The sequence below is a fragment of the Hydra vulgaris genome, chromosome 03, assembly GCF_038396675.1.
Source record: "Hydra vulgaris chromosome 03, alternate assembly HydraT2T_AEP".
NCBI lineage: Eukaryota > Metazoa > Cnidaria > Hydrozoa > Anthoathecata > Hydridae > Hydra > Hydra vulgaris.
The window spans coordinates 66,418,175-66,432,500 of record NC_088922.1 but is presented as its reverse complement, the minus strand read 5'-3'; the positions used below and the strand labels follow the sequence as shown (position 1 = coordinate 66,432,500).

Below are 14,326 nucleotides of genomic sequence, written 5' to 3'. Positions count from 1 at the left end.
AAGTCAAAGCAAAAGTCATTATAAAAAACTATTAAAAGTTTTTAAAAATGACTTTTTGCTTATAACTTCGGAATTTTTGAAATTTCAAAAAAAACAAAAATTAGTTTTCAATAGCACTTATAAGAATATTTGAGAAATTAAATCATAAGTATTTAAATTAAAATATTAAAATATAAATTAAATATAAAACAATGAAAAGAGTGAGCAAAAAGTAAAATTATCAAATAGATCAATGTATAGATCAATGTAAGCCTTGAATTTTTCCTATGATTGATTGAGTAAACTCAATTTATTTATGTTGAATATCATTTGCATGTTTAAAAAAATAAATTTAAAGCAAACATAGTTTATCCAGTAAACTGTAATATTGGTGACTGTAGAGCTTTTTTAATTTGATGCAATGTTATTTTACCAATATCTCTTTTATTTCGGCATGTAAATCTTTTTGTATCCTATTTTTGCATAACTTATGAAATAAGTTATGCAGAAATAAGATACAAAATGATTTTGCATAACTGAAAATACATAAACCAAATGCTCTATAGCAGCCAATCGTATCAGTCTGTAATGGTCCATCAGACTTGCTATCTTATTTTACTTATTTACTCAACAGAACCCCTTACTGAATAACTCCTAGCATCTTTAGGACACAAATAGTTTTCTTGTCAATAAAAGTTCTTTTTTACCTGTACTTTTTTTTCTTATTGTTCTTAATTAATCTGCTTTGTAGCTAAGCAACCAGCATCAGTCTGTTGTTAATGTTCTTGTTCTAGTTTAGGGTCACGATCTTATTGAATCTGTAGAGTTTTTAGTTTATGATCATGATTTAAGTTATTCATAGTTATAAAACTACTCACAGAATCAGTTTTATTTTGCTTAAATTGCTTTAAATTACACTGAGAATTTTGTTTTAGATTCAGCAGTTGCTGAATTTTTAACAAATGACACTAACTTTCTGAACAATTTTTCATATGTAATTCTAGGTGTGAAATGTGAAGTTATTTGTCTGTGATGCTTATTGTATCAACAATTTTATGCTTTGTCAAACTTGTATTTTATAAAAACAGTGTCAATATGGTTTTTTGAAGTTTCTGTTTTTAAAAATAATACTTAAAAGTTTCTGGTGTTGTTGCAATTTTTGAAGGACCACTGTATGTTTTAACTTTAACAAGTGTGTTAAAACTTTAAAACTATGGTGCATGATAATATTTGTGAGAGTTACTGTTGCTGATAAATCTAAAAAAAAAACAAAAAAAGTTTTTAAAATATAGAAGTTCAATTCTAAATATTAAACCAGAAAGGACTGAAGAATTTCAATTTAAATAATCTTTTGAGTTAAAGGAGTTTGAATCACAAGAGTTTAACTGTAGATTAAAATTGAAAGTACGGTAATCTAGTTAATGTCAAGATGTTGAAGATTATATAAAAAATTGTTAGAAATGCACAGAGATAAAAGTGAATAAAAGGACAGTACATATGAGGCTTAGTGAAAATAAACCATGGTGCAGAGGCTGTGTGGTGCATATGGACCATACAGAGGTATGGTATAGAGTCATGGATTGTTTTTGTTTTATTTTGTCTTCTCTGGATGGCCTGATGTTATTTAAGTTAGAAATCATGAAGCTCTTACAATTGAAACAGTACTCCAAAGTGTTTTTTCAAGAAATAGAGTCCCAGATGTATCAGATAATGCTGCAGAATTTCATTATAACTTTATGCAAGTGAGTGAAAAATTAGCCTGCTGGCCATATAAGAGTCCTCTATATTATCCTCAATCAAATGGAGTTGCTGAAAGAAAGATAATCACAGTTACAATGAGTTTAAAAGCATATTCATCAAATAAAGGTTCATTAAGTCAGATTATTTAATTAGAATGGTTATTTAATTAAATGCTGCTGAGTATTTATTTAATTAAAATGCTACTGAGTTGTAGAACAATACCTCATGCAGGATAATCAAGGTGTCTATCTAAAGTAATGGGGAGGTAGTTGAGATCTCCTCTCACTATGAGCTTTGAAAGTATACCTTTATTGTATCCTGAGAGACCATATTCAATATCAGAACTTTTGTATTTCAAGTCAGTCAATATACTTTTTGTTTTTTAGCTTAAATAGCACTGTCATTAACCGATCAAGCAAGTAATTAAGTTTTTTCTGCCACAGATTCGAAAAAATTATTTTTACCAAAATCATACAGTAGTAACAAAAGTTATAAAACACAGATTGTTAAAAAGCATAAAATTTCTTTCTTAATTTAGATATTGCAATTTATCCTCCCCATTCTCCACTCCCCCTCCCTCCCTCCTTCCTCTTTTCTCAATGCGTGAAATTTTTAAAATATTAAAAACAAAAAAATATTTAGTTACTTCGTTTAATCTACCATTAAACGAAGAAGCCTGGAAACCTTGGCCTTTGTTTTTGATAAAGCAAAGGTCAAGGCTCCATTTAATTGGGTTACAATTTGCCATCTAAAACTTTAAATAGGCCTGCCTGCAGCAACATGCATAAACACAGTTGACATTAGTAAAATGAAGTAGTTAGGAAACGTTTGATAATGCTAATACAATTTCCAGAGCTTACATGTCAAAAGCTCAGTATTTATGTTACCTTCACCTTCAAAGTATTGATTCACTTTTACCCATTCAAGTCAGCATAAGTGCGTATAGATATTTGTATATATATATATATATATATATATATATATATATATATATATATATATATATATATATATATGTGTATGTGTATATATATATATATATATATATATATGTATATATATATATATATATATATATATATATATATATATATGTATATATATATATATATATATATATATATATATATATATATATATATATATATATATATATATATATATATAATATATATATATATATATATATATATATATATATATATATATATATATAAACAAGACAAATTTTTTAATTTGTAAAATCATTTTATTAATCAAAAACAATACATGTTTCGAATAACACTAGTCATCTTCAGATAAAATTAAATATTTAAAACTTGTTAAAATACCTATAAAGGTGTATAAAAAAAACGATACAAGGTATAATTATTGTTGTACAAACTAATAATAATATAATTACAAAAAAAAACAATAAAACCAATTAAAAAGTTTATCATGTCATACTAAAGAAATAGGAAATAAGAAAAGAAAAGAAATAGGAAATAACAAAAGAATGAATTAAAAATATATGCAACATGTATAGAAAGTAGTAGCAAAGCAAAAAGTGTCATTTGGACATGGTTAACCTGTTTATTCATACCAGGTTTTAACCATTCTATGAACATACTTTCTTTATGTTTTAACTCGAGTTTGTTAGATTTTGAATCTAACAAATTTGGCATCTAACAAAATTCGAAACAATTTTCATTAGCATGGAGATATTTATAGATATGAGACTTTTTACCTCTCTTGTAATGCTCAGGTCTTGAGATTGTGAGTAGTTTTGTCTATATAACAGGAGTTACATCCTGCACATGCAAATTTATAGACCACAAACGATTTGAACTCTAAGGATTAGGATCTTTAGAAGAAAAGAAATTGGAAGTTTTCAGCAAGGTAAATACTAATTTTTACTTAATATTTACTGAACAGCAATATCTTTTAGCAAGTGAATTCAGTATTTTTTTAGTTAAATCAGATATTTTTCCCAATAAAAGACGAAGATTCTTTGATTTTTGGTTGTGGTGGATTATTTGAGTTAATCTTGTTTAAATAGGAGTTATATATTTTTAAAATTAGCCAACATGGGTACATGTTTCTTTGAAATACATTTAAGAGGTTGTTTATGTCAGACTGAAACCAAAGTTTTGTACTAAAAATTTCAAATGTTTTATCGATTAAGCATTTGATTAGACTATCTCTGTACGAAAATGGAGTGAAACTATAAAAGTTAGTGTGAAGACCAGAATAGGTTTTTTTTCAAAGTGGAGAATTGGAATAGTTTTTTAAAATCATTTTTTAGTAAATTTATTATTATTATTATTATTATTATTATTATTATTATTATGGAGTAAAATTAAATTAACTGCAATTTCAATGGTTTCTTTAAGCGGAACATCGGTATAAAATCTGGTTACATCATATGATACTAAAAAATATTCGTGGAGATTGAATTGACTTATTTCTTTAACGAAGGAAAATGAATCTTTTGTACAAAAGTTAATGTTTATTAATAGAGATAATCTAAATGAATCTCTAAGTAATTTGGCAAGTTAATAGTTATAGCTTCCAATAGATGATACAATAGGTCTAAAGTTTATGGTAGTCTCAGAAGAATTTAATTTATGCATCTTTTCAAGAATTTAATTTATGCATCAATCATGTCCAAATGACACTTTCTGTATTTTTTAAAACTATTCTTTTGTTAATTCCTATTTTTTTAGTGTGACACGATAAACTTTTTAATTAAATTATTGTATTTTTATAATTATATTATTATTAGTTTGTACAACAATAATTATATTTTGTATTGCTTTTTTATACACCTTTATAGGTATTTTAACAAGTTTTAAATACTTAATTTTATTTAAAGATGATTATTTGAAACATGTATTGTTTTTGATTAATAAAATGATTTTACAAATAAAAAAGTTTGTCTTGTTTACAAAAATATTTACATTGTTGGTGTTTGAAACTTTTTAATTTGTAAAAATAATATATGTTTTGACTATACATTACAGACGACGATACATGTTTACACGATATATACATTACAGACTATACATTACAGACTACGATACATGTTTCGACGAAAAAAGTAATACATATTTTGACTAACACTAGTCATATATATATACATATATATATATATACATATATATATATATACATATATATATATATATATATATATATATATATATATATATATATATATATATATTTATATATATATTTATATATATATACGTATATACATATACATGTATATACATATGTATGTAAATATATATATCTATATGTATATACATATATGTATGTATATATATATATGTATATATATATATATGTGTGTGTATATATATATATATATGTATATATATGTATATATATGTATATATATGTGTATATATATGTATATATATCTATATATATCTATATATATCTATATGTGTGTCTATATATGTATATATATATCTATATATACCTATATGTATATATACAGTGCCGGCTGGTGGCGTGTGCGAAGTGTGCAAAGCACACTGGCAGCAAGTTTTAAGAGCAACAGTAAATAAAAAATTGCACAAAAAATATGTCGTTCTAATAAAATTTGATCATTATTAAGCACGGCAATTTTTTTTTGCACACACTAAGAAATGCTCACAAGCCGGCTCTGTATGTATGTATATATGTATATATATGTGTGTGTGTGTGTATGTGTATATATATATATATATATATATATATATATATATATATATATATATATATATATATATATATATATATATATATATATATATATATATAATACTAGAATTAAAAAATTTCACTGCCTAGAAAATAACATATTAAAACTAAAAATTAAAAGTATGCACTTTTACATTAAATTTTTATAGATTTCTCAATCTTTTTTTATAAAATGATTATTTTTATAACTTTTATATAATTTTGCTTCTTTTAAGACCCAACACGATATAATTTTGAAGAACTTTTGTTCTGATAATTATAGGGACCTTTTCTTTTGGTAATTATAGGTCTTGAGCTACCCCCCAAAATTTTTTTTTTTTTTTAGAAAATTTTTTAATTCTAGTATTATTTTATTATACACATTTAGAGGGAGAGAGCAGACATTTAAAAAAAAATTTGTTTTAACAGCCACCCTAATATATAAATATACCACCCTAATATATATAAATATAAATATATAAATATATATGCGGTAGTGGTGTAGTGGTAGAGCGCTCGCTTCATAAGCGAGAGGTTCCGAGTTCGATCTCCACCACGTCCCTGGTAGTACCGCGCTCAACTTGTTTCTCCGCGCAGCGGCCTTGTTCGTCAAGGTTCGTGTTTCGGAGTTATAGAGTTGAGAGAGGGTTATAACCACAATTAAGTAGCCTCCTCATCTGTAGTGGCCTTCTGGGCCTTGGGGAGGTGAAATAACAAAAAAATATATATATATATATATTTATCTTTTTTTTTTTTTAAAGTAAAAAGCACCAAATAAATTTTATCAAATAGTTTTTAAAAGGATAAAGTCAAGTATATTAATGAATGATATTTTTATATCAGGCATAGAATAATTGACATATCCAGGCTCACAAGGCATCCTCATTTTACAAAGAAGTGCAGGTTATTGTCTAGATTAAATAAGTTTTTACTCCCAGTTATCAAGTGCATCTAGTAATTTTAACTTTTCCACCATGTTTTCATGATGGTATGATTGACCATCTGGTAGTTTAGCATACTCTTTTACACTAAAGGAGGATATCTGGCAACCTTAGACGTTCATTCTATATATATATATATATATATATATATATATATATATATATATATATATATATATATATATATATATATATATATTTATATATATATATATATATATATATATATATATATATATATATGTTATATATTACATGCGGTAGTGGTGTAGTGGTAGTGCGCTCGCTTCATAAGCGAGAGGTTCCAAGTTCGATCCCCACAACGTCCCTGGTAGTACCGCGCTCAACTTGTTTCTCCGCGCAGCGGCCTTGTTTGTCAAGGTTTGTGTTTTGGAGTTATAGAGTTGAGAGAGGGTTATAACCGCAATTAAGTAGCCTCCTCATCTGTAGTGGCCTTCTGGGCCTTGGGGAGGTGAAATAACAAAAAATATATATATATATATTAAAGTTATTTTCAGCAAAAGTTAAGGATGTAATTTAATCACAACAACATGAGAGTTTACTTACGGTCATGTTTTATATATTCAAGTTTAAAATTTATTCATTAAAAGAAAATTTTAAAAATTCATTATAGAAAATAAAAACCAACACCAACCATAAAAGCATGAAAAAAGAAAACATTAAAGTTATTTTACAATCGAAAGATACTATATATATATATATATATATATATATATATATATATATATATATATATATATATATATATATATATATATATATATATATATATATATATATATATATATATATATATATATATATATATATATATATATATATATATATATTAGTAGTAGTAGTAGTATCTGTGTGCATGCATAAATACACACTATTTATCATTGATGTCTAGATAGATATCTCTAGACATTCATCTTAGGTGTAAAGAAACAGGCTAAACTACCAGACAGTGTATGTGTGTTTGTGTGTGCATGTATTCTTTAAAAGTACTGTGTGTATTTATATATATGCATCTGTCTGTTTTAAATAAAGGAAATATTCTTTAAAATGCTTCCTTAGCCTTTTTCACTGAACAGAATATTTTTAATAAAAGTATAAAAAAATGTATTACAATAAACAAAACTATGTTTGTTCACATCTTTGTATAAATGTCTCAAATTCATTATGCTTTCAAATTAAACTAAACTGGCGGTAAAGCGGATATTGTGATATACTCAAAGTCTTTAGCTTTCGAAATATCTTTATTAAAATAGTCATTCTGCAATGGTAGAGAATTTACTTCTTCAATGTTCCTATTTACTAATTTGCAGTAATTATTGGCTTTACAATTGAGTGTAGGATGTTTTAAATATTTATCATTAAACAATAATGTAATTTGATTTGATACCATCCTGGTGCACAGTATTACATATATATTATAACAATGTCCATAAGTTCTTTATTCAGCTTACTGTAGAAATGTGTAAGTAAAGAAAAAAGTTTTTTCTTGTGTGCCACTAAATGTTTCTCAAATCATTTTTAGATATTTTATTTGAAATTTCTCCTGATTGAATAGATAAACATAAACTGTAAAGACATTTTTGATCAAAGCTTAATTCACTAAAGGTATTATCAGAAAATAACTCCTCTGTTGGGTTTTTTTTTATAAAACTACTGCTAAATTAGTTAATTCTTCTGTTATTTATTTTTTATCAACTTCTCTTTTAAATAATTTAAAACAATTAACTAATTAGCTATTGCATTTTTCAACTACTTTCTGTTTCTATTTATTTTATCCACCAAATTTGCTGGTGTTTACTACAGTCGCATCACTTTGAGTTTTATCATAAAGAGTTAATCTTGAATGAGTTTTTAACGTAATTATCCCCATAGTTGTTATTGTCTTTTCTTATATTTTTTCTTACATCATTTCTTACATCATTTCTTCCATCTTGAAGTTCAAATTAGATGCTTTTTCAAGTGGTCTACATACTGTTTTGAATGTTTAAGACTAAATTTACCTCATATATTTTCATACACTACATTCAAGAGTAATATTCATGGGCATGGCTTGACACTTTGCTTTAAAAATCTTTAATTCTATTTACATAATAGCAATATTTTACATCTCTTTTTGTAGGAATCGTTGCCATTGGAAATTTAGAGCTTTGTCCAAATGTTAAGGTGTCAATTTTACTGCAAGTATGAAATGTTACCATAATACAATGAGTAGGTTATTATTAATTTTATAATGTTTTTAAGTACAAAGAGACAATATGTGTGTATATAAATATGTGTTTGTTTGTTTGTGTGTGTATATATATATATATATATATATATATATATATATATATATATATATATATATATATATATATATATATATATATATATATATATATAAGAGTGCCCCAAAAACAACGTTTCTGAAAAATATATGCTGCCACCCTCTTAATGTGTTCTATATGATAAAAAAACTAGAATTTAAAGATTAAACAAAAAATATTTTTAGGGGTCCCTCAAGACCATTGAACATATATCAAGTTCCTAAAATTAACACACAAAAAAATGCTCTTCAAAAGTGTATCATGTTGGGTCTTAAATATATAAAAAATTCAAAAATGATAACTATATTATATAAAAATAAATATGTTTGACTTAACAGCATAAAAATGAAGTTTATTAACTAAAAATGAAAAAAGTGTAACATTTGAGACCTAACATGATGCATTTTAAAGATTTTTTTTTGGTAATTTAATTTTGATATTTAAATTCAGTGTTTATTTTTTTTTATTATATAGAACACATTAAAAGGGGTGGCAGCATATATTTTTAAAAAATGTTGTTTTTAGGGACACATAAATATATATATATATATATATATATATATATATATATATATATATATATATATATATATATATATATTATTTAACAACTTTTTGGACAGGAATTTTTTGCTCCAGTAATATTTTATAAGGAGTTTTTATATTTGTTTATGCCAAGAAATTAACACAGAAATTGTTGTTTGGCAAGCAATCTATTTATGGTAACAAAGCTTCAAATTATGAAACTCCAGAAAAAATTATTTATGAATTATGACTATTAAGTGTTTGAAAAAGCATCATTTGAGTCTATTAAATTAACATGTTAAACAATTGATTTTAAATTTCTACTTAAGTGTCACAGTAGAATGGTTTGAAGGAAATTCCATCAGGAATATTTAGATTTATTATTATTAGGTATTATGTTAAATGGCTGATAAACGTTTAAGTTTTACCAGTGTCTACTTTTATCATATTTATGCCATTAAAATTTGTGCCTGAATAAGTGGATAAGTATATGTCATATAATTCTGCAAATAGTACATCTGTGTTTTATATGTTTCTGCCTAAACTTTGAATACCAAACATGTTACCACCAGATTAAATTTGTGTCTTTTAAACAGTCTTTTATTTACATTAAAAAATTTGACAATGCTTTAGAAAAAAGTCTCGAATTTAAAGTGAGACTTTCGTTTCAATAAAAAAATTATGAAATATTGTAAAAAAGTAGCAAAGTAATTTTTAAGATTATTTCATTCTCTTTCTGTATTAGAATTTTTTTATTTTATTTAATGTAAATGCAAACCCAAACTATTTTTTTCTCATCGTGCTTCACTTAATATCTGATCTAGAAAATATATTTTTTTGTCAATCTGAAATAGTTTTATATTAAAAGTATGTTTGCTAATTTTGCTTTTGGAATCATAAATATACTGATAAATGGAAGGAAAAAAAAAGGTTGCATGTATTAAATTGTAACAGCAGTTAAAACAGACAAGAAAGTGAAGCAACAATAAGCAGTAGGGTTTTTAAGTAAAATGCATTTATTGCATTTTGATTTTCTTTAAGTTAGGAAATAAAATTTTCTAATTTTTTTAATTAAATTTAGTTTTCTAGAAGTGGCAGTCACTACTTATTTATTTTATTCTTAATTATAACAAAATAGATATCTCATACTGATACCAGTATTATACATTTGTGTCATTTAAAAAAAAAATATTTTGTTGAGTAAAATGCAGCCAAGTAGAACAGCAAGAGTTGTAAATTATCATGGATATTAATTAGGAGAGCTTCAAAACTCAATTTAATAAGACTGGCAGTTTCCAAGAACTCGGTTTCCCACACTCTGTAGTAACTTTCATTAAGCAAGTAGCAAGTAACTCTGTCAGCAGCTGTAAAATATTAATTTCGCCAAATATGGCAACTATTTGCCTTCGGAATTAATTAAAATTCTTTTTTACCATATTTTGCTTAGGACATGCATACATTTAAACATAAACGTATTTTATAGATGTGTATAAGAGTATTTTATAGATGTTGTTAGGGAAATACGGCCTAAAAATTCAAAATATCTTAGTTCAAAAAGATAAATATTAAAAAGCTTTTAGTTTATTTACAATTTTAATACTCTTGCTATGAGTTTTCTTTATTTTTATTGTTTAAATATTTTATTATTTATGTTAAAAGTAATTTGATATTGTATACTTTAGGAAGGCACTAGATATTACAGAGTGGACTGGAATTCATTGTGGTTACCAGAGCAACAATTGTCTCAGTATCAGTCTCTCATTGAAGAGTTTTGGAAAAATCAAACTGATATGACTAAGATCATTCCAAAAACATTTCCTTCTGATCCTTCAAAGTCGACTAATCAAAGCTTTCTTAGCTCACTAGAATATTATGACTTAGATTCAGAAATATCCACACATCAGTCCTTTAATATCCAAAAGTCTTCCGAATTAAGTCCAGCAAAAAATTTATCACAGGAGTCTTTGGCAAGTTCTAAACATTTACAATCTGACATCAGTTCTCAAGAGAAATACAGTCTACCTATAGGATTATTAATAGAGAATGATTCTAATATTTTATCTGGCCAAAACGGAAGTGACATTTTTACTGACGGAGCTATCAAGTTGTTATTATTAAACTCTCAATCAAGTTCTAAGAATTCTTTTCTGGCTAATGATACAATTAACGAAGCGACAACATCGGTTGTTGAGAATGATGAGTCTTTAACTCTTTCTAGCACTCCGAAGATGCAAACTTTTGAAGAAAATAATTCCTTAGGAGATAATGAACAAATAAAAATGGAACAGATTGAAACTGATAATGAAATGACAATGCAATTTGTAACTTCTCCTACAGTTAGAAGAAATAGAGTTTCTATACAACTGGACGGTTTTGAACTGGTTAATGTAGAAAATAAACAAGCTTCATACGAGGATCTTGCAACTTATGCACTTGAAACTCTGGCATCTTTTAAGCGTAAACGTGTTAGATTCCCTAATGGCTCCTCTAAACTACCACAATATTGTTTTTTTTGTACCAAAACTATAGCAAATCGTAAAAAATTGCGCGAGCATCAGTTTGGAGTGCATTTTAAAAATGTAGGTGAGTATGTTTGCGGAATCTGTCAAAAAAGGTTTATTTTTAGGCGCCATTTGAAAGCACATATGGCTGTTCATTCAGACAATAGAAACTATAGCTGTTCAATATGTAATTTAACTTGTAAAAGAAGATCTCATCTACATAAGCATATGGCTACACATACAAATGAAATGAATTATCGATGTGATGTTTGCCACAAAAATTTTAAAGTGCAAGCTGATTTAAAAGACCATTGTTTACAAGATCATAAAGACGGACAATCAACTTGTAATGTTTGTAAGCAAACACTCCACACACCATTCTCTGTATATATTCACAGTATGCGTCATTCCGGAACTCGCGATCATGTTTGCGATAAATGTGGGGCTTCTTTCAAAAGAAAACAGCATCTAATTGCGCATCTTAATGTACATGAAGAAATCAAAGATCGGTTAAAATGTCCTGCTTGCCAGAAGGAGTTTCCTGATCGGAAAACCGTGAGAAAACATTTAGAACAAAGTCATCCTGATCTGGCTTCTGAATATCGATATGATTATATCTGTGCTATTTGTAACAAAGATTTTGCTTATAAAGTAAGATAATTTAGATATACTTTCTCATTTGATAAATTGTTGTTTAATAATTGTTTTTCTAATATAGGGACGACTTGATGAGCATATGAAAACACATGATCATGAAACTCTTGAAGACCGAATAGCAAAAGAAATGGATTCTACCAAAAAAGTCGACAAACTTTCTGAGGAAGCATTAAAGCGGTTTTATGATTTATTTGAAAAAGTTGTTGATGAAAATACTGAAGAGCTGTTAATGTTGAGATGTAAAGTTTGCTATAAACGCGAGTTCCGCAAGGTAAGTAGTCTTGAAAAACATTTGCAAGAGCATCAGTTAGGAAATCAGTCATCACATCAGTCAGGTAAGGAAATTCCTATTTACGAATGTTGTGGTCAAGTATTCCCCTCAAAAACATTGTTTCTCAAACATTGTCGCTTACATGAGCCAAAAATTGATAGAAAAAAGGAAGTGTTGCAATGTCGTGAATGTTTAAAAAAATTTCGCTCGAATATTTGTTTGCAAACACATGTAAAGGATTGCGTTGTTCGTTTCAAGGCATCACAGAAAACTGTTTTTAAAAACAATATCGAATTAATTAAAAATACTAAAGAAATAAAACTTAAAGATGGATTTAACAATAGGATTTTGGTTGTATCGCGTGATGCTAAGATCGATAAAAACGAACTACTTGATAGTTTATACGATAAAAACTTAGAAAATGCTATAATGGAATCTGAAACTCTAGTAATTACTTTCGATGAAAATGATGAAGAGACAGGAAAACAAAAACTTCATAATTCTTCTAATAACAAAATAAACGAAATATCAAACGAAAAAGAATTATTGACTCGTATAAGTAACGAGTTAGTTAATGTAAATAAATAGAGTACTGTCATAAAAACTGGCGATGAAAATATCGTCGGTTAATATGTGGATTAATATGAAGTCTCCGTGCTTCTTTTTTTTTTTCATGTTTTTTTTGCCAATTATAGTTCAACTCCAGCTCCAGAATGCGACTCCGTTATGATTTTGTGCGCTTCAATGATATATGCGCTCTAGAATTTATATACTAAATTTCAAAATAAATTAAATAGTTTGTTTTTTTTGTACCACTTAAATTTTGGATTTAAAATTGTTCTACGTAATTTTTATTATGCGTTTCCTCGCAATCCTAATTATTATTTACCGAAGTTTTGATGGTTATTCACTGTAAGTTTACCACAGGAAATATGGACGCTGCTATCATATTTTTATCTTCTTTTTTTTTTTGACTGCCAAATAATCATTTTTTTTGAACAGTAAAACAAAAAAAGTTATTGTGCATAAGAACAAAATGTTGGGCGGCTACCTGACTACAGACAGGTGTGTGTACGAAAGATTTTAGATTGAACCAGCATTAAGGTGGTCGTCTGGTAAAAAAATATTTAAAAAATCAAATTTTTGTTAATAGTCCAGTTTTAATGAAAAATTTGTGCTCTTTTAGAAAATATATACTTTTAAACATACTTTTTAACTAAATTTTTCAAAAATTTAATTCCTGTAAAGACATGCCTTTTCCCTTAGCAACAATCATTTTTGGTTGTTTTGGGCCAAAACTATTAACCAAACTTGTAAAAACCTTTTTTGAGAAAGGCTTGTCTAAATACAATTCAAAAGGTGGTATTCCTGAAATCATTAAAAAAGAAATTGAAAAGGTTTTTATTGATTTAAGGTGGCACACAACTGAAAACAAGTTTTTTTGTAAATAATCAAAATTTTGATTTTTTTTTTTTTAATGACAATTATTTTATATTAAAATAAAATAAAAAACAGATAATTTTTTTTTTTAATTAATTTTATTATCCATAATGGCCAAAAATGGGTTGTAAAACATGTGTTTTTAGTAAATCTTCAAAACCTAATAACTTAATTTTGCCTCAACTACTGAAACTAAAATTTTGAACATAGCTTCCTAATCATATTTCACCCTGT

General features: G+C 26.3%; 1 protein-coding gene across 2 annotated transcripts in view; it reads left to right on the top strand.

Moving 5' to 3' along the window:
• Positions 1-13,322, top strand: part of LOC100204011 (zinc finger protein 37) — a 14,064-nt gene extending 742 nt beyond the window's left edge. The window contains exons 2-4 of one of the 2 annotated variants that reach the window (XM_065794025.1): positions 8,512-8,600; positions 10,906-12,375; positions 12,443-13,322. In XM_065794025.1, the coding sequence (XP_065650097.1) occupies positions 11,014-12,375; positions 12,443-13,240 (2,160 nt within the window). In that variant the 5' untranslated portion in view covers positions 8,512-8,600; positions 10,906-11,013 and the 3' untranslated portion in view covers positions 13,241-13,322. The remainder of the gene's footprint in view (positions 1-8,511; positions 8,601-10,905; positions 12,376-12,442) is intronic. The other variant, XM_065794024.1, reaches the window with a different exon arrangement.
• Positions 13,323-14,326: the final 1,004 nt, after the last annotated feature.